The 22,140-nt window shown below is 40.1% G+C and overlaps 1 protein-coding gene across 1 annotated transcript in view; it reads left to right on the top strand.

The window, feature by feature from the left end:
- The window catches only part of LRRK1 (leucine rich repeat kinase 1), a 2,417,153-nt gene that overhangs the window by 1,597,719 nt on the left and 797,294 nt on the right, over positions 1–22,140 (top strand). The window contains 1 exon segment of the mRNA XM_044078686.1: positions 5,130–5,302. Coding sequence (XP_043934621.1) covers positions 5,130–5,302 — 173 coding nt within the window.

Below are 22,140 nucleotides of genomic sequence, written 5' to 3'. Positions count from 1 at the left end.
GTGGGAGAGTGCTGCACACCCCATAGCATAATGTCTTCTCTGGTAAGGTCAGACCACAAAATGGTCTCCTTTGAAGTAAAAATAAAACCTGGAACACCAGCTAATCCTCTAATATTCAGGAAATACTGTAAGGCTAATTTCCTACTATTAAGTGATAGCCTGGCAAAATTTCAAGTACCCATAAACCTTGTGAACACTGCAGCCTATGCAGAACTGTTCACAAAAGCCCTGTACATGCATGTTAATAGCTGCATAGATGCAGCTGTACCCACCAGGAAGACGTACAGAACTAACTCAAAATACAAGCCACTCTGGTGGAATCACAACATCAGTAGGCTGTATAACAGAAAGAAGAAAATCATGGCAAAAATTAGGGGGTGCAGCACCCAGCAGGATAAACACTCTCATCAAACTAAACAAGCAACTCAGAGGACAAATAAAGTCTACCTAAGCCATCTTTGAAGTAAAGTTGGCCTTCCAGGCCAAGAACAACCACCTTCCTTCAGGAAATACCATCAAATATAACTCCCCCCTGCTATCACTAGGGAACAAGTCCTTAATGCTATCAAGACCAAAAACACTGCTTCAGTAGTCCCAGACAATATCCTAGGATGCCTTCTAAGTAGCGTGAAACATGACCTGTCAGGCTCTCTGGAATTGCTATTTAACTATAGCCTACAAACAGGCTTTGTGCCTCATGAATGGAGAAGAGCAACAGTCATCCCTCTACACAAAGTTGGGCCATCTACAGACTCATAAGTCTCACTAGTGTCATACGTAAAACCATGGAAACAATTATCATGGAAATGATCAATAATGACATAGGAAACCTCCAGACACTGAACCCAACCCATTTTGGTTTCATCAGTGCAGGTCACGGTTACTTAACCTGGTGGACTTTTTGAGAAAGTCATCAAAGCAATGGATGAGAGCAAAATGGTTCATGCTGTCTACCTTGACCTAGCCAAGGCATTTGACACAATACCTCACTTGGGCATTGTTGACAAACTTAAGAGGTTAGGTACAAACCCTTATGTCCTCTGGTGGATAACCATCTGGCTCACAGAGAGGACCCAGGAGGTTAGAATCGGGGAGTCCACTGCTACAAAGAGGTCAGTCACAAGCAGAGTCCCTCAGGGATCAGTCCTTGGACTGCTTCTTTTTGGCATTTACTTTTCTGAAGTCAAGGCAAATGTCAGTGGCCTCTTGCTGACTAAATTTACTGATGATTGCAAATTAGGAGCTGTCATTGAACCAAATACTGACACAAATGCTCTTCAGGAAGGGCTGACACAGACAAACAACTGGTGTCAGAGCCGTGGACTAAAACTGAATGCCAAGAAATGGATAGTAGTGTCCTTTAGGAAGTCATCCAACCCTGGTAAGTGTCATATTGATAACATACCACTAAGAGTTGACCCAGTAGTCAGGGACTTGGGGGCACACATAGACAGTAATCTAGCCTTTGACCATCACATGTCTATGGTAATGAGGAAATCATTCTATGTTGTGCAACTTATAAATAAGGGTATGGCATATAGGTCCAAGGAAGTCATTGTTCCACTGTATGCAGCATTCATCAGACTTGTCATTGAGTACAATGCCCCTTTGGTAAGTACCTAACCAGGCATATCCAACAATTGGAACATCCACAGAGTTTCCTCACTAAAAGCATACAGGGCGTAAGTAAGATGTCCTATGCAGACTGCCCTGAGGCCCCATCCCTGTATTCTGTCTCCTACAAGCGGTTGAGATGATAAGTATGACTGGCATGCAAGGCATTGTCAGACCCCTGCCTGACTGACCTCCTGCATGTCTGCAAAGCAAACAGCATTAGAATTACCCATTCTAAAGACTTGCACCCTGCCTGTGATGTAAATAAGACATGCTAGAGAGACAGGTACTATATGTATCCCAGAGATTACCCTGTCTCTGGAACAGGCTCACCTTCCATGTGAAGCAGAGTTTCTATCTAACCCAATTCACATGTAACTTGGACAGTTGGATGGGGAACATAAAATTCATCCCTGGTTTGGCACCTATATCTGTAATGGAGACCAACAATCTTGTAAATGGTTTATCTCCCAGGACCCTACTTGTAAGTGTTTCACCTCCCAAGCCCTTGCTTACACTTAATGAAGGGTACCAGAACTTGTCAGAGATTTGTGATGCATGACTAGGCTTAAAAAGGCCCTTGTGGTCATTAGCGTAATAAACAACTACAAACCTATAAGGGAACCTATCCCTCCAGTTAGGTTTGTTTAAATGTTGATGTAGATTTATATACCTAGTACAGATGCTTGTAGAGCATCTGTGTTTTACAAAAGAATAGGAGTCCAAATAGGTCTGGGTTTTTCCTGGTTTGAAAAACAAGATACGGATCACCTTGGTGCAACTGGTATGCTACAGAGTATAAGGAGATTTGTACTAATCATTCAGGATTGTCGAATGCTTTCATTTCCTTGGGTAAATGTCATTGATGTCTCTCTCTTTGATAAGCTTGGATTTGTACATACCAAGGGGGTGCTAAATTTGAGGATGAGTCTGATAAGGAAAGAGTACAGTAGTAAGATGACTTCTTTGGATCTTGAAGATATTCCCTTGGGCATTAGCTGTGTCAGAAAGTAGGATTTCTTGATTAATGTGGAAATATGATAATTGAATGAGAGTGTTGTCCACATAAGTACTGAAGTCTCTCGTGATCATGTGTATCTGAAGAGGAGTATTGCTTATAACATGTACGGTGGAAGTAGCTGTTTTGCCAAATGCAACCAGGCTATACTTTTTTGCTTTTAGCTTAAGTACATCAGGGACATGTTTATTATAGCTTTTGTTGGAGCAGATTAGTGTCAATAGATGAGTGGATACAAGAACCCAGGCTGCAGTTATCAGCCAGCTTGGTCAACCACACGTCAGTGATATTGACATGAATGTCTGCAAAATAAATGCCAAAGAGGAGATGGTCTAGCGCTCATCCCTTGTGGTACCCAACTAGTTACAGTTTTACATACAGAAATTGTTCTAGCAACTTTAACAACTTGAGATCTGTGGATATCTAATTTGAAAACCAGAAAACAACATATGGATTTACATTATGTTTGTCTAATTTTGCCAATAGTACCAACATGAAGTAATAGTATCAAAAGCATTGCCCAGGTCACAGTAAGCAGAGTCCATGGAGTGACCACCATTTAAAGCCTCTGTGACCTATACAGAGGTTCAAGAGACTGAAAATGCCCTTCAGAAAACCTGACTGACTGGAATTTAGATAATTTCAAATTGCCTGTGTCTTCATAAAGAAGCTCTGCTACAATGCATTCCATGACTTTGCATACAAAACTGGTGAGATTGATGGGCCTATAGCCTATAATTACATGGGTTTACAGAGAGAGATCACCTTTATGTAGAGGAGTCACAGTGGCTGTTATGCAGACATCAGGCACAAACCCTGTGAGTAGACTGAGGTTAGACAGTTTATGTCGAGGCTCAGATAGTGCATACTTGACCCTGATAAGCATGTAGCATGCTATGCTGTCTGGTCCCATGGATATTATTTTTAGCCTTTGACAGGATTTTAAGATTTGTTCTAGGATGATTTCAAGAAAAAAATACATTCTCAGGCATAGTGGGTTCAACAGTGTGGGTAGGTTTTGTAAAGTTAGCACTTCCTTCGTCTACTAATATATTGGTTTTATCCTTGGGATTGGAATTTGTGATATTATTATGATATTATTATGGATAAGCTGAGTGCAGAGTCCATATTCATTATCGGCCTGGGGAGAAAACCTCTTAAAAATGATTACACAAAAAGGCATACAATCAACGACAATAATTAGTGACAGATAAATAACAGTGCAGATGTAATGGAGGAGTTCTCTTGCTATACCTAATCAGTGAATGTAAAACAATGAGTTAAGAATATAAGTAGAAGTAATGAGTCAGTCATATGAATAAGACAAAATCACTCCTAATCATTCAAGAATTTCAGACATAAAATACATATGCCTGACAGCCTTGGAACAGACTGAAAGTGAACATGTTTTCGCTGTTCTTTAGGTACAGAAATTTGGAGCAAACTCAGAATGCAGGTATATAGGTTAGAAAGTCTGGAGAAAAAAAAAAGATTTAGGCTGCTGGGGTTATTTAAACATAGACCATTCTGGAAATGTAGGAGATGTGCTTTTAGATGAGTCAGCCTTCTGTCACTTGCTGTTTCATTTTTTTATTTTCTATGACAAGTTATTTTTCTTAAGTAGCTTCTTCTGCTGTGCCTTTATCCACTGCCATGTTTAAACGTGTCCCTATAGTTATTCTGATCCATATCATTAATGCCTTCACATTATTTTAATGTGTAGTAAATACCCTTGTTATATGCATTAGTCCTTGCTTTCATTGACACGCAGTCCACAGATGCTTGCATATCCCAGTAGTCTGCCTGATTTTACTGTATGATATCTGTAGCATTGTATAGTTTATTATTTTATGGCTGAAATTGTTCCATCTGGATTAGCCTACTTTTCACATTAGTAAAGAGCAGCAAGTTGAAAGAGTAAACTAGCAAACCGTTTTAGCTAGTAGTTGGACAACATAATTGTGTTGTTAAAAAGGAATCAGGTAAGGTGTATAATAAAACAGCATAGTCTGTTACACATATTTTCTGTTTTAAGTATCATTGGCCATATCTATATGTACAAGTATAGGCAATCATTATGAAAATAGAAATATATGGCATTGAGGGTCTCTTGGGAAGGCCGAAGAGCTGAACAGGAGATGAGAGAGAGGTGAAAAAGTAAATGAGGAACAGGGGGAGACAAGTTGTGAATGGGCCAGGAAAGCAAATGGAAGAAGGGAGAGATGAAAGATAAGTGGAAGGAAACTTGATAAGCAAGAGAAAAGTGGCAACAGAAAATGTAAGGTTGAAAACTGAACTATAAGGGTGATGTTGGAAGAGAAAGTGGGCTGTTGTCTGTCTTTGTACCAAAAGGTACTGTTTTTTTCTGTGTCACTAATTATTCTGTATTACTTCACAAAGTTATTTGTCTCAGACTTTTAGAAGAGATTTCAGAAAAAAAAATCTGCACTTGGTATTTGGTGTCATTCCTCTCAAAAAGAGATGAATTGTATTCTAGGCAAAAGCTCCAAATGCTGTTGTCATTGTAGTGGGGACACATCTTGATTTGATTGATCTGAAATTCCGCACAGAAAGACTTGCCACTCTTCGAGCCTATGTCCTTGCACTCTGCCGATCTCCATCTGGAACAAGAGCAACAGGCTACCCAGACATCACATTCAAACATTTACAGTAAGTGCTGATGTTTTATTGTAATTTTAATAATGTATTACTTAAATCAGTGAATGAATAAGCACAAATCTCTCCTCAGTGGCATCTCCTTGTTATTGTGTGCTATCGTATTGTGTGCTATCTTTTTCAGCTGCTGCTTATATTACCCAATTGGTCTTCAGTTATTCACACTAAAAGTAGGTATGTGAAATTTTATACCCCTATCGTTTGTTTTTGCCTTCTGCCCATGCCTTAGGTCTGTGCATTTCCCCAGCAGTGCTCATATACTACTGACATTTCCATCACTTATTATTATTAGATAATAAATAGTCAAGTAGTAAATCATTTGAACTGGGTAAGACAAAAAGCAAGAAGATGATCGTTGTCATTGTGTAGAGCACTTCCCCCATTTTTGTCACAGAATACTATCCATATGTGTACAGATACCATTTCTTCAGCTTTATGATTTAAACAACCTACTGTACAGATATCTGATAACATTACTTCATACATTACTCTTATTAGCAGTTTGTTAGTCCTAAAAGACAACAACAAGTAGCTGTATTGTAACTTTTTACATGTGAGCAGTCCAATTACAGCTGAACCTTATAGTCAGTAGAGAGCTGTCAGGAAGTATCTGTGTATTGGTAATGGAACTATGCCTTAGACCACGGATCTCAATCTCAAGGCCCTTGGAGCTCAAGAAGCCTTCAAACCAACATAGTTATAGGTAATTAATTTTCTAGCTACAGTGCCTGCATTTCTTTTTGTCTTGGATATTATAGTCCTTATCTGAGTTTGCTAGTTTTAATACAAGTCCCGTGAGTGTTTCAGATTAAGACCCCTGCAAGACAGTTGGGGGAGGGGGATGAGGGCATCCTGGAATATTCACCTAAACATTTTTTATATACAGTGGATACTGTATTACAGGATACCTGTTAAAATGCCAGGTTTTTGTGATATAAAAAATGAGACCACAATAAATAATTTCATAACTTTTTCCACCTTTAATGTGACCTATAACCTGTACAATTCAATTGAAAAACAAACAAATCTGTTAGGGAAAAATATAAAAAATGTACAATAAGCTGGTTGTTTAAGTGCATGTGGTGAGGGACCCTCTAGAATTAATTTGTGATGAGTGGGAAGGTGAGTGTGAACCTCACAAGGGGTCTGTTGTGGCATATGTCCTAAACCTCAGGGCAAGGCTGAGGGAACTCATGGGCTTGGCCCAGGAGAACTTGTTAGAAGCCCAACAACAGAAAAAGGTGTGGTATGACAGGAATATTCTGTGGGGCAGCCGGTAATGGTTCTCATTCCTGTCAGACACAACAAGCTGCAAGCAGCTTGGGAGTGACCCTACAAGGTGGTAAGAAAGGTAAGTTATGTTAACTACATGGTGGAACTGCTAAGCAGAAGGCAGGGGCGCAAATTGTATCATGTTAACATGATGAAACCTTACCATGATAGGGAGGCCCTTGTGATGAGCATTTGCAATAGCATGCAGGAGGAGTCTGAGGGAGATCTGGGGACTGATCTCAGTGAGGCTTTGACTGACACCCCAATGGAAGGGGTATCAATGTCCCAGCAGTTATCTCCTACCCAAGTTTAAGAAATCCGAACAGTGTTACAACAGTTTGGGGACATGTTCACTGGGAAATCAGGGTGCACCCACCTGCTGCAGCACCAGGTGGATACAGGACCCCAAAGGCCTATTAGGTAGGCACCTTATAGGGTGCCTGAGAGAGTCAAACAGACTGTGAGGGAGGAGATACAGGAGATGTTGGAACTAGAGGTGATTCAAGATTCCAACAGTCCCTGGGCCTCACCAGTGCTGCTGGTGCCAATGAAGGATGGCAGCACCAGGTTCTCTGTGGACTACAGGAAATTAAATAGTCACACAGAGTCAGATGCTTACCCTATGCCTAGGACAGATGAGGCCCTAGAGCAGCTGAGTGGGGCTAAGTATCTTACAACCATTGATCTTACCAGGGGTTATTGGCAGATGCCCTTGACTCCTAGTGCTAGAAAGAGGTCAGCCTTTGTGACTCCTTTTGGCTTGTATGAGTTCACAAAGATGCCCTTTGGGATGAATAATGCCCCAGCAGGAGGGTTTGCCCTTGCTTACCTAGATGATATTGCCATCTACAGCCATTCCTGGCAAGAGCACCTTCAGCATGCCAGGGAGGTGCTGGGCAGACTACAGAGGGCAGGGTTGACCTTTAAGCCCAGCAAATGTCAGGTGGGTATGGCAGAGGTCTCCTTCCTGGGACATAGAGTGGTGAGCAGTAAGATCAGGCCAGAACCTGCCAAAGTAGAAGACATTCAAGCATGGCCTGCACCTGTTACCAAAAAACAGGTGAGGGCATTCTTAGGGACAGCAGGGTACTACAGAAAGTTTGTTCCCAGTTATAGCACCATAGCTGCTCCCCTCACAGACCTGACAAGGAAGAACAGAGCCAGCCAGCAAAATGCCAAGTTGCTAAGATGGAGCCTAGGGTTGCAAGCATATGCTATGTCAGTGCAGCACCGCAGATGAGCTCTCAAGACAGGGAATGGGGTAAGGTATACTCAGATAGACCTAACCTCTCAAGCAACGTTTCTCAAGGGTCACTTGAAAAACTAGCTTGAGTTCTCCAGGGGGGAGATGTGTGAAGACAGATGAAGGCTGCCAGCCTAGCAAGATAGAATTTTGTAGATAATTCTGTCATTTGTAAATATTAATGTCAGCCACAGGCGTGTTCTCTTACATGTGAAAAGACTGCATTGGGTATTGAACTGCAAAAATATAACAGTGCACTCTGCTGTAAGAAAGCTAAGTCAAGCATTTTATGACTGTCTTTGATGTCAAAATTCGGAGCCGATATGTCTAGAGGGAGGCATCCTGCCTATTGTTTTAATACCAGAGTTAATGGCTGGAATTTGCATGTATAAATGGCCTTTATTGCTGTGGTTTCTGACCAGGTGTAAAGAATGTAAATGTAGTTTCTGCTAGCCTGGGAACACCAGAGAAGTGTGAAGAATGATGTCATGTGAAGCAGCTCTGTGTTATCAATTTAAAGAGAGAGAATTAGAGAGCTTTTTCAGCATCAGAGCATTTTGTCTTGAACATCCAACTCAGCCTATGTCTAGATGTAAATAGGATTTTAGAATTGTGTTTTTGCTTAGATATAGCTAGGAAATAGGAAGATTAGATTAGTTTGTTTTCTGGGCGGCCGAGGTGGTGCAGCGGTTAGCATTGCCACCTCACACCAAGAGGTTCTCTGGTTTGATCCTTGGCTGGGGTGCCTTCTGTGCGGAGCCTGCATGTCCTCCCTGTGGTCGTGTGGGTTTCCTCCGGGTGCTCCGGTTTCCTCCCACATCCCAAAGACATGCTTTAGGTGGATTGGACACTCTAAATTGGCCCTAGGCATGAGTGTGCGCATGTGTGTGTGTGTCTTCTGTGGAAGGCTGGGCACTAGGCTGGTAACGCGACACCGTAAAACTCCACTGCCAATCATGAGCGGACAGGTGATCCACTGTGGCAACCCCTAACTGGGAAAAGCCGAAAGAAGATTGACTAATTTGTTTTCTGCGATGTCAGAACTTTTCTACTGTATTATTTTAAGTATTGCTCTGTGATGTCTGAACTCTTGACTAGCGCTGTGTAGTAAGAAGTATTGTCTTGTGGTTTTATTATGTATTATTAAATATATTTAAACCTTTCAACTGTGGCTGTTTATGTAGAATTCATTTAAGCTCAAGTACATTGCATGTGTATAGTGATACTGTACCAAGTCATTCTAATAAGCCTTGACTGTTCAGTCACACTTACCATTTGGATAATAATATTGCACAGTAATAATTGGGCACCCTTTCAGAAGGATATTAGTGGGTGGTGGCAGCTGGTACTACCTTTTAGACTGGGCAGAAAAGGGGCACAGCTGGAGAACCTGTGCCAGCCTTCCACAGGAGTGTCTGTGTGGTTGTATAAACTCTTATCTCAAAGAGTGTGTGTGTCAGCTATTTGGCAGGGACACGATGCACTGGTTGGACAGAGAGGGTGCTGGAGGTTTTAGCTTGCCCACTAGACTGAGATCTGGACCCTATAGCTGTGCCAGTGGGGAGTCTTATTGGGGACCTGGAGAGAAAGGGAGAAACCAGCCCCAGACTGACTGCGATCTCTGTGAGCTGTTAAAGGAAATTGTACTTTACTGTGTGTGTATTTATTATCCTTTCCCTATATGGATACCCTTCACTGGTGTTAGTGGTGATGACTGAGGCTCCTTGATTGCTGGTCCAGGGCACGGGTGTCACATTTACCAGAGTATATTATTATACATTTCTTGGCATTTTGTTTTACTTAATTGTGTTGACACTATTTGTTTTGAAGAGGCCCTCTCAAAGGCTCTTGTTGCCATTTGGGGAGTTTATGATGGCACCATGTTTACAGTAATCTGCAAACTTAGTCTTAAACCCTTAGCATTTGTTTGACCTCCAAGAATAAATGCCAAATAGGAGTTCCCAAGGACTGAACCCAGAGGTACACAGCTAGTGACAGGTCTTTTGGAGGAGGTAAAACCACTCACCCTAATTTTGTGAGTTATATTGGTGAGACAGTTTGTTTTCCCTTGAGTTTCATAAGGGTTTACATTTAACTGGGAGAGTTTATCCGTGGTGCCTGAATGTGATTTGCTCTCATCCATTGCTTCAGCAACTTTCTTGAAGAATTCAGCCATGTTAAGTATGCAGGACTTTCGCTTAACAAATCCAAAGTGGTTTCAGGCAAGCGTTTGTAGGTTTCCTATGTTCTTATTTATTAATTTCATAACAATCCTTTCCATAGCCTTGCAGATGAGGCTGGTCAGGCTCATGGATCTGTAATTACCCAGATCTGTTGACAGCTCCACCTTTGTGCAACGGATGAATGTTGCTGTCCTTCAGTCATCTGGCATGAAGCCTATTTGAAGGCTGATATTGACTGCAATCTGTAGAGGGAGTGACAAGTCCCATTTCTGGCTGACCGGCAAGCAGCCTGGTATGTTATTTGGTCCCATGGAAGAACTATATTTGGGCTTGGATAGTGCTTTGTAGACATGGTTTTGGAAGATGTGATGGGGAGATGTAGATGCACATATGTGATCCTGGGATATAAGAAGGGAAGGGAGGTGGGTGAAGTTAAGAGATAAATTTGTCATTTAGTAGATTGTCTTTGTCCTCTGGATCTGACTATGTGATATCATTTACTATTAGCTCTTCTCACCATTTTGCATTGTTTCTGAGGTTCTTAATGTAATTATCCTATGCCTGTCTGGTTATTTTAACTTTGGTTGGTTTGATCAGGGTTTTGAGCTTTCTGTTAAGTTTCTGTTAAGTTTAACAGGAGTATTTTTAGTACACACACACACACACACACACACACACACACACACACACACACACACACACACACACACACACACACACACACAGTGTTGGAACAAGTATACCACTATTTCAGGATTGTACAAAGGTATGCCTCTTTCCTTTTTCAACAGTTTGCAGAACATTGTACATTTTTCCTTACTTCATGCCTGGACAATATAAAAACACACATGTGTAGGGTTTTTAAAAATGGTAATTTATCCTGAGTCATACAATTATAGACTGCCCTAGACCTGTAAACACAATCTGGTTGTTTACTGATTGGAGACCTCAAACCTAGTTTTTCTTAGTAGTCTTAATAGTATTAATGTTAATCTTTTTCTTTTCCCTACAATTGAGTCAGCAGTTGCAACTTATAGCTTGGTCTTTAATCCTGCCTACTACAACAGGTGACGTATTTCAGGGTTTAAACCATATGGTCAGAATCATATTACATCTGTTGTCGATGCAGGGTAGTATGTCTTGCTCTTGTCGCATTTTTTTCTGGTTGTTTTTTAGTATTGCAATGATAATATTTTAGAGAGCCTTATGTCATGCTATGTGCTTTTGTTTTTCTGCAGGTATGAAACTAAAATTTGTTCTTGTTTTTGATATTAATATCAGCATTAGGAAGAACTAAGCAGCAGTTCTTTCAATTATTTTACCCTATGAAGTCACAGGCCTTAAAAAGGGAAGTGGATCACTTGGATCAGAGACCTCTTTCATTTCTTTTGCCTGGGCACTAAATAAGAAAAGACTTTTGTGATGGAGACGCCCTTTAAATTCAGCTGAAGTAAGTATTTTCCGAGTAGGATGAAAGTGCTTCCCCCAACTCAGCTATTGAGTACTCTTAGAAAATTTTGACGGGCCACAAGCCAAGAACATCTTACCTCCACTAGAGATCAAGATTTGTTCATTTTTCCAGGTTTCTTGTCTCTGCAATGGACTCTTTTGTGACCTTGCTTTTTTTCTTCTTTGTTTATGTTTTTAAATGTATTTTTTTAATAACCAAGACTGTGAAACACATCTGTGTTCCCCTTTCAGCTTGCTATCTGATGGTCACTTTTCCTTGTTCCTTTGTAGGTTTCTTTGCACTCTGATAATTATCAGCCTTCATGCTTGGGTCATTTTACAACACTGATTCTTCAGTCATTTTTGAATTTAGAACCCCAGTTAAAACAGCAACACATCTTTTCTTTTTTCCTTCTCTTTTCAACTGAATGTTTCCTTCAGCTCTCACTTGGGGAAGGGTTTGACTTTATTAAAGAAGATGCAAGAGTAGAGTTTTTATTGGCTCCCAGCATTTCTAGCGAAGTATGATTTTTGTTGTTTTCATTTTGTAACCATTTGTAAGACTATTTAGTTCTTCCTTTTGCTGCCGAATATTTCAGGTATAAACAGAACACACTTGACAACAATTCTATCTTTCTAATTCCGCTGACTCATATCCAATATTAGCTGATGTTCACTTCCATTTGTGATTTCTGCTTGTGTTTTTTCACAAAATAAGTGTATATTGATTGCGTGTGTGTGTGTGTGTGTGTGTGTGTGTGTGTGTGTGTGTGTGTGTGTGTGTGTGTGTGTATATATATATATATATATATATATATATATATATATATATATATATATAAATGTATACATACACACACACACACACACACACACACATATATGCACATATAGCATAACTCCATTGGACTAGGGCTGAAACACAAACAAAGGTACACCATTTTAAAATGTCTGTGGAAAGTAGCAATTAATATTTAATACAATACTTGCAAATTTAAAAAAAATGGTGAGGTAATTTGGTAACATTGGGTTATTCTGCACTTACAAACTTTATTCTTAAATACCTTATTGGAAAGGATGACCTATCTGGAGCTGTAACATTTTGCATTGCACTTTATAACAATAGAAAAATATAGTATTTTAAAATAATTCTAGAAAGCAACATTTGAATTGCAGTAGTTTATGTCTTGGAGCTATGGCATTCTGTTTTACATTTTATCACATGGAGCACCGATTGTTAAAGACAGTGATATATGTTGGTAATAAATGTTACTCCAAACTAACTAAACTACATTTGACTGGAGCTTATCAATGGAGGGGAGCATGACTCAGATTGGGATATTTTGCATTGCAGTTTATACTAGACAAGTAACATACACTGTAAAAAGAAGTGTCACATATTGCTAATAGCATAGAGCTGTGGGACTGTGGCATAAAGCAAGATACAGCATTATAAAATGCCTGTGGAGACCTGTATTTAACACTCTGCTGTTGAATTAAAAATATGAGATACTTTGTTAGCTATATACTACTACTGTGAAATGAAAAGTCACGCAAGATGCCTAATTTGGGGGGAGACTTGACAAATGTTGTGACATTTTCCTTTCACACAACAGAGAAATATGATGAGACAATTCTGGAAAGAAACATTTGGCATTGTGATCCTTTTCAGACTGAAGTTGTGGCATTTTGCTTCATATTTTATCAGATAAAGCATATATTGCTAACCACTAGCACTTGCTGTTAAGCTCTAGTGTGAAATAATCCAAAAATCACCAAAAGCAAGAGCCGACAAATCAAAGACCATTTAATTTTTAGCAGAGGGTAAGTAATGTACAATATTAAAACAATGCACACACGTTTAGCGATATGGTGCTATTGTAGAAGGGCTGTTTCCATTCCCATAGCTTACAGTGATACCTGTAAAATGTGTGAATGATGATACCACATTATTGGTAGTGCTGGTTTTGTTTCTTTCTTGTCTTGCCGCTTGCATTCTCATTGCCGTTTATATTGTAATCACGTAACTCTTCACACCTCTCTTAGGCCTGAGTACTTATTCAGTTTGTTCACCTGTCTAACTAAAAACTGACCGTGTTCCAGCCATACTTCCTATGGCATTCCATACCTGATTGAAAACAAATGAATATCTGACATACTTGACTAAATAGGAGTGAATATTAATATACTCGTTGCCCATATATATATATATATATATATATATATATATATATATATATATATATATATATATATATATATTTATTTATTTATTTATTCACTGTTTATAAGATTTTTATGTCTGTAAACAAGTCTATGTAAAGTGAGTATGTATGTTGTAACCTATGTACTAGATGTATGTAATCTCAAGTATTCCTCAAAAAGATCAAAAATGCACTTATTCTCAGTGTATGAAAATGCTCAAATTGTAATCTTAACTTGTTTTTATGTAACTGAGCTTTTCTCTACGGGACTCCACTGAAAAGGGCAGATTTCTGCCCAGTGGAATTTCCTAGTTAACAAATGCAAGAAATAAGTAAATGTTCTTTGGTTGTTACATTTCCAGTGCAGCAAGCAGCAGTACAACTTCAAATGTCAGAATTTTAACTTTTGTTTATCCGAGACAAATGGGATGTACTCTGAGTTAGGGGCTAGTTACACCCAAGGCTATGTGCCTACTACCAACAAGCTTCTGTGTGGAAAATATTGTCTCAAAGACCCAAAGGGAATAGAAAACAGAGTGGGATTTATATGTAGTCTCATTCTGTCGTACGTCTGTGCCTAACCAGTGCTGTGTCTGCATTGTGTTTTGCAGTGCAGATAAACCACTTGCAGAATTTCTGGTTGGGAAGAGACCTGAATGAGAGAGAGAGAACCATCTGCTATGATTTATTGTTAGCAGTGGCCTTTCTTTGATGATCTGTTATTGTGATAAGTATACTTGCACACAAATGTACTTTACAAATTTCTTTATATGTCTGGATAGCCCATTTCAAAAATCTACTCTTCTTTATGAGTATGACCTTATTAATTTCACTGAACCATTCGGTGACTCTTTAAGTCTTTGTTTCTCTTCATCACACATTGTTTTGATCTACTAGACTTACTATGTTTAACCCAAGTCAGGCCAAAGTAAGTGTTAAACAGTCTGTTTGTCTTTAGTTTAAACTATATGAATCTATATTATAATTGGTCTATTTGTGATACTTCATAGCAACATCAGTTTTCTTTTGTATATTCTCTACTAATTGTATCATTATTATTACTACATTATGCTATAACAGAAAACTAAATAGAGCAGCTGTATACAAAGTTTGATATATTAATACCGTGATATGTTAATAAAATTACCTCTGGATTTATAAAGTTCACAAATCTGGACAGGACTACAATTCTTTTGTTTGTGCTTTGACATATGTTCAGAATATACTGATGAAACATTAAACTACTCTGTATATAAAGTTCTTTTTTATGCATTTTTTATAGATGTTCTTCGTGTTTCACTGTTGCAGTCATTACATTTGGGTAATCTGCTGGCAGGTTGCCTTCAGTCGGCCTGAATTCCAAAGTCTTGGGTCCTGCATCGGTTGCTGTCTCCTCTTCCATGGCATCAGGTCATCAGGGGTATAAAACATGCAGCCGACACCATTTTCTTTAGTCTTTCTTGCCGCGCGGTGCCCGAAGCAGAAGCATTTCGCAAGTGCCAGTCGGCCGACTACTGAAATATTCGCGTTTGAGTTTCAGAACCGAAGTCTTCAATAAGGCTAAGTACCCCGTTGGGGAAACTTTTTTCTTGCTTTTTTACCAATATCAGAAAAAGCTAATAATTGTATTACTTGTGGGAAGCAAATACCGCATAAGGATTTATATTTATACTGTATTCCTTGCCTAGGCCGTGATCACAACGTGCCTGGTTGTCGGTTTTGTGCTAGATTTAACCAATGCACTATTAAGCGTCGGTATATTTTTGCATCTAAGTATTTTGGAAACAGATTTAACTACCCAGAGATGTCGTTGGATAGCAATCCGACTACCGGAGTACATAAAAAATGCAAAGAAAAGGACAGAGAAAGGCAGTTGAGATCCAAAACCGATGACGAAGCTTCCCCTAAGCCAGTCGCCGGTTTGCCGGTACTCAGTGAGGTGCTTTTGCAGCCCCTGATACCTGCTACTTTCGAGTCGCAGGCCTCTACCAACACCGATGTGGAATCCGGCATGCCGCAAGATACTCAAGGTATTGGACCGATGGATGTATCTCCCTCGGATGGGTCTGGAGCCACTGATCAGACACCGGCTTCTGAGGGTGTATTCAGACTTCAACATTTTTATAATCAAATCGACGAAAGCTGCAAAACCAAAGGCAAAGACACCTTCTAAAACTAAAACAATGACGCTTGAGCCACATGCACAGGCCTCTATGCCTAAAAAACAGATAATCAAAATGGCTGAAGACCTTATTACCTTGATCAGGGGTACCCATCCCCCTCTAGATAAGAGGCCTAGGCAAGACACTGACTATGAATCTTCAGATCAGGTTTCTATTTCTTCTGATTCCTCTTCTGATCCGGAATTATCTTTACCTCCCTATGAGGTTTCTGATGCTGAGGAGTCTATCCCATCTGCATCTCCTTCTGAGGATTATTCATTTGGAGAAACCTTGCATACTTTGAGGGAGCATTTTCACTGGGAGAGTCAAGACTTCTCAGAATCAAAAAAGAGGCTCATGGATTTCCTCCACCTCCCTCAGCACAAGCCTTTAGCCATTCCCCCTGTGTTAGACATTGTGGATGATGTCTTTTCGGAGTCAAGCCTGACCCCTGACTCTTTACCTCCGGCTCCCAGTAAGACTGACAGGTATTACAGGGTCCTTGACTCTCATAAATTTTTATTTAGAAACCCTGCTGCTGATCCTGAAACTATTTCACAGGGTCCAAAGGCAGTTAAGGCCTCATCAGCAAAAAACCTTACCCCCTCCGACAGAGATTCAAGGGCGCTGGACAGATGGGGAAGAAAGGTTTATACATCTGCAACCTTGACAATCAGGGCCTTAAACTATCAATTTCATATGCTTAAGTACCAACAACATGTTATGGGATTGCTGAAATAGAAAATGATGTTGATTTCAGAATGTGCTGAAAATAAGGAATTGCAGGAATTATTGCATGCAGCTGAACAAGTTGGAAAGCATACTTTGCAATGTGGTTTTGATTCTTTAGAGGCCTCCTGCAGAGCCACAGTTACTGGATCTGTGATTAGGAGGCGTGCCTGGTTAAAGGAACAAAATTTGCCTGATCATGTAAAAGCTAAATTGCTAGATGTACCTTTACAGTATGATTCACTGTTTGGTATTAAGGCAGAAGAGGTTTTAAAGAAAATGAAAGACAAAACTAAATCTATGCAAACTGTTAAAGATTTCTTACAAGTGCAGCCACCTAGATTCAGTAGACACTGGCCTACAAAAAAACTGGTTCTTTCCTGTGTCAGACAGAGATCAAAGGGGCAAATCCAGACACCCTAAGGGTTCTAGGTACCAGGCTCAAGACACATACAGGTCAAAGCAATGGGGCGCATCCACCTCCAAATCTGAAGAAGAAAAAGCGCAAACCTACAGAAAGCAATCCCAATGACTTCCCTCTGCCTACACCAAGCGCTTATCTTTTGGCAGCACCCATAGGGGAAAAATAGCACTTTTTGCTCAAAATTGGCAGTTAATAACCCAGGACAAGTGGGTACTAAATATCGTAGCACAGGGATACATATTCCATTTCACACTCTGCCAATGACAAATGCTTGGCCAGACCTGCCAAAAAAACAATGGGCAGAGGCACAGAAACAGGTTACGTCCCTCATGGATATTGGGGGGCATTCAAACAATACCAGAACAGGAAAAAGGACAAGGTTTTTACTCAAGACTGTTCTTGGTACCCAAAAAGGACAAGGCCTGGCGGCCAATACTGGATTTATCGATGTTGAACACATACCTGGACATTCCAAAATTCAAAATGCTCACTTTGCAACAGTTTCTGCCCATGCTGGGCAAGAATGCTTGGCTGGTTACTTTAGACTTAAAAGAGGCATACCTGCATGTCCCAATAAGACAGTCATGCAGAAGATACCTCAGATTCAAGGCTGGCTTAATGCACTACCAATTCTTTGCACTGCCCTTTGGCTTATCTACTGCACCCAGGGTCTTTACAAAGTGCCTGGCACCAGTAATTGCATTTTGCAGACAAAGAAGTATTCAGATATATCCTTACTTGGACGACTGTCTCATTCAAGCAGAGAACAAGGACACTCTTGTATGACACCTGGCATTTGTGAAAAGGCTACTAGCATGCCTAGGGTACACAATAAACGAAAAGAAGTCACAACTGGTACCCTCTCAAAAGATAACATTCCTGGGTGCAAGCTTACATACAACTGCCCAGATGGCTTACCTTACACCAGACAAACAAAGGCAACTGACTACTTTCAAGCTGATGGCAACAAAAACCCAGTCTTCTGCAAGACAAATGCTACAGGCTCTGGGCTTCATGGCATCCTGCATCCTACTAATTCCATATGCAAGACTGCATATGAGGAAACTTCAGTGGTACCTAAAAAGTTTATGGAGTCAACATTCACACAGTCTGGAAACAGTGATTCTTCTCATCCCCTGCCTGCAACAGGAGTTTCTATGGTGGGCAAAGGCCTGTCACCAAAACATGGGACGCATCAGATTATGCCTGGGGGGCCCAAATGGCAGGAAGATGCATTCAGGGCATATGGGCACCAAATCAAATGCATCTACATATCAACCAGAAAGAGATGCTAGCTGTTCAAAATGCCCTAACAGTCTTCAAGGACTTACTTCATCCAGGACAACTACTGATAAAGATGGACAACAACACAGTCATGTACTATATAAACAAGCAAGGGGGCACACACTCATACCCCCTTTGCAGATTAGCCATGGCACTGTGGGACACAGCTTTGACCTACCAAATAAATCTTCAAGCTCAATTCCTGCCTGGAAAACAGGACACTCTGGCAGACGATTAAAACAGAAACCTTATGGATCCTCACAAGTGGAAACTAAATCCACAAGTATTCAGCATGATAACATAGAAATGGGGGAGCCCAGATCTATTTGCCTCTCCTCAAAATTATCAATTGAAAGGATTCTGCACAAGGACTTATCACAGACGAGCATGGAAAGTGGACGCCCTATCCTTCAGTTGGGAAAACCTGTCAGTTTACGCCTTTCCTCCTCTGCCTCTTCTACCCAAGATCCTCCTAAAAGTCAGACAAGTGAAGCCAAAGATGACATTAATTGCCCCGGACTGGCCCCGCCAATACTGGTACCCAATCCTAAGGAACTTGTCTCAATACCCAGCTTGGACCTTGCCTCAAAGACTACAGTTACTGTCCCAGCAAAACAATCAGATCCTGCACAATCAACTACGGACTGTGAACCTGGCAGCATGGCTAATCATGTAACCATGCGAACAACACCTCTCAGTAAAGCTGTGATGGATGTCATTTTGGAAGCCAGAAGGTCTAGTAGTAGAAAATATTATGCTGACAAATGGAAGAGATTCTGTGCTTGGAATCAAGCACAAGGAACTGATACAGCAGAACCACACATTCCTCAGATATTACATTACTTGACTGAGATGCTTGACAAAGGCTTATCTTTCTCATCAATCAAAATCCATGCCTCTGCCATTTTGGCTCACTACAATACAGAGCCACCAATCTATTCTCATCCTTTACTAAAGCAGTATCTTAGAGGAGCCAAAAATTTAAGGCCTCCTAGAAGTTCACCATTACCTGCATGGGACCTCAATTATGTGTTGGAAAAGCTCATCCTGCCTCTATTTGAACCAGCTGCTACCGCTATGAAGTTCTTATCATGGAAGACAACTCTGCTACTAGCAATTACTTCAGCAAGAAGAGTTTCAGAGCTACAGGCCCTCATGGCTGTAGAACCTTTTATCATTTTTTACCCAGACAGGGTGTCTCTGAGGACAAATCCTACTTTCATGCCTAAGGTGGTTTCCAGTGTGGCTCTTAACCAAACAATTCATCTGCCAACTTTTTATCCAAATCCGCGGAACAAAGGGGAGAGAATTCTGCATTCCTTGGACGTACACAGACAGCTAAGATTCTACTTGAGCAGGACTAAAGCTCTAAGAAAAACTGAGCAATTACTAGTGTCATATGCTGCAGGATCAGAAAGAAAGGCTATCTCAAAGCAGACAATTTCAAAGTGGATAAGCCACTGCATCAGTTTCTGCTACTTACACCATGGTAAACCTGTGCCCAAGGGTATTAGGTCTCATTCCACAAGAGCTGCAGCTACTTCAGCAGCCTTTCTCAGAGGAGTACCAACCAAAGACATTCTAGAGGCTGCTACTTGGAGTTCTGTTCACACCTTTACAAAGCATTACCATTTGCCTCTTTACTCTAAGTCCAGGGCAGGCTTTGCCACTGCAGTGCTGCAGGTCCTTATAGCCGCACCTAATGCTGTTTAGCTCCAGCCTCCCAACCATAGCTTTGGGATTCTACCCAAATGTAATGACTGTGAAACATGAAGAACATAGTACAGTTGTGTACACTTACCATAAATGTAGATGTTCGAGTGTATTCACTGTTGCAGTCCAGGTTACCTGCCCTCCATCCCCCTGTCATTCTAAAGTTTATCTTTCCTTCTCTATCTTCTACAACCTATGTGGTGTATTTGCTTGTAGATGAAGGTAAAGTTTATATTGATGCATGTATATTTATATATGGAAGCACTTTACATAATCGAAATACTGAAATCTCGAATGTCATATGGTCGAGACCATATGATCGACATTTCAGTATATCGAATATGTAAAGTTTTAAAAAAATAACACTTTACTTACCTTAAAATGTTACGGGCACACAGAGGCAAGGCTTCTTGTACGCTCTGTGGGTACGTAATGTTGTTATCTTTTTTGTGGTGTTGACAGGAAGTGGGAAATCTCCCGTTTTGTGCTTCCGCATACAGCGCAATATGGGAGATTTCCCTTTTCCCCACTGTAGCGCAATCTCGGAGTTGGTATATTTAAGTAGATGGGTGTGGGGGGCACAGCCGTGCAGGGGGGGCAAAGCCCCCCTGCAAAAGCAATGTTTGACTTTTTTTTTTTTTTGCGTTTCATTTTAGAAGTTAGAGTTTCCAAAACTCGATCTTTTGGTCTCGACAATATGAGGTTCGAGATTTTGGGAATTCGATCTTCTAAAGTGAATCCTTATGTAGATATATATATATATATATATATATATATATATATATATATATATATATAATAATAATAATATTGCTACCTTTTGGGGTCACCTGACATTGGAGGCAAGAAAAACTAAAGAAAATGGCGTTGGCTGCATGTTTTATACCCCTGACGACCTGACGTCATGGAAGAGGAGACAGCAACCAACGCAGGACCCAAGACTTTAGAATTCAGGCCAACTGAGGGCAACCTGCCAGCAGATAACCGAAATGTAATGACTGCAACAGTGAATACACTTGAACCTCTACAATTATGGTAAGTGTACACAACTGTACTTTTTGATTAATTGAAAAAAGTACTGTAAAGCATAACAGTTATGAACTTTCCTGAGTCAATCTTCATTAAAGTAGAGCTGCTTAGTTCTAGTGTATTTTTCATTAACCAATAATTTTATACCTGTAGTTGTTTTGTTTGGTCCTAATTTTAATTAATTTGTTTTTTTCCACATTTAATATCACCTGCATATTTCATACATAAATTGTTACAGTTCCATGCAATCTCTGGTTGAATTATTGTTGAATTATTCTGACCCTAAAGTGGAGGTCTGTGGCACATACCTACATATTATTTATTTGTTTGTTTGTTTAATTTTGCATGCTTTATTGATCTAGTTACTCACACAGTGCAAAAGATATTTCCATCAACATGTATGATGTATTGGATAAATTAATTGAGTCATCAGTTTTTTTTAAGCTGTGTATTTTGTTCTCTAATACATTTGTGGAAATGCCAATTTTTGTGAATTGACTTTCACTGGAAGAGTTCATGTCACATATTGACAAGTAGAATAATTGTTATCCCTGAAATTAATGTGTGTTTTCTAGCAGATCTATAGTAGATAAAAGGTGTATTATTTTTCAGTTTAGGGCAGATGAAATTTCTTAGACTGGCAGTAAGGCCTACCTTACTAGGAGGTGCAGTGTGATGCACTCCACTAAAAGACTGTTGCATGGCACCTGTGGACTGGGGAATAGAAAATGGCGAATTCTTGAAGGTTCATGAAAGCAAATGGATGAATTTGCCTTGTGTTTTTAATCTGAATGGAAAAAGAACTTGAATTGTTAAATATAATGGATAGCCAAAATGTGTTATTATTGATGAAGTTGCCACTCATTTTATTGATACGTGTTAAACGGCAATGTGATCAGTGCAGTGAAAGCAGGTATATTGCAAAAAATGTATGTTGAAATGCTCTAAATGCTGAAAACTTGTGGTCTGATTAGGAGGAGGGTGGGGTTGAGAATGATACTGCAAATGCTGAAATGCCTGTAATTAATGGCAGAAGTACTGCAGATATGAGTGACAGCACTAAGCAAAGTGAAAAACAATAATCTGGCTGTTAATGAGGAAGTTAGTATTTCATGTGAAAGAGAATGGGGATTTGGAAGC

This window comes from Protopterus annectens, chromosome 7.part1 (genome assembly GCF_019279795.1).
Source record: "Protopterus annectens isolate FY-2018-M chromosome 7.part1, PAN1.0, whole genome shotgun sequence".
NCBI classification, from domain to species: domain Eukaryota; kingdom Metazoa; phylum Chordata; order Ceratodontiformes; family Protopteridae; genus Protopterus; species Protopterus annectens.
The sequence above is the reverse complement of the archived record's forward strand: the minus strand, read 5'-3'. Positions and strand labels throughout refer to the sequence as shown.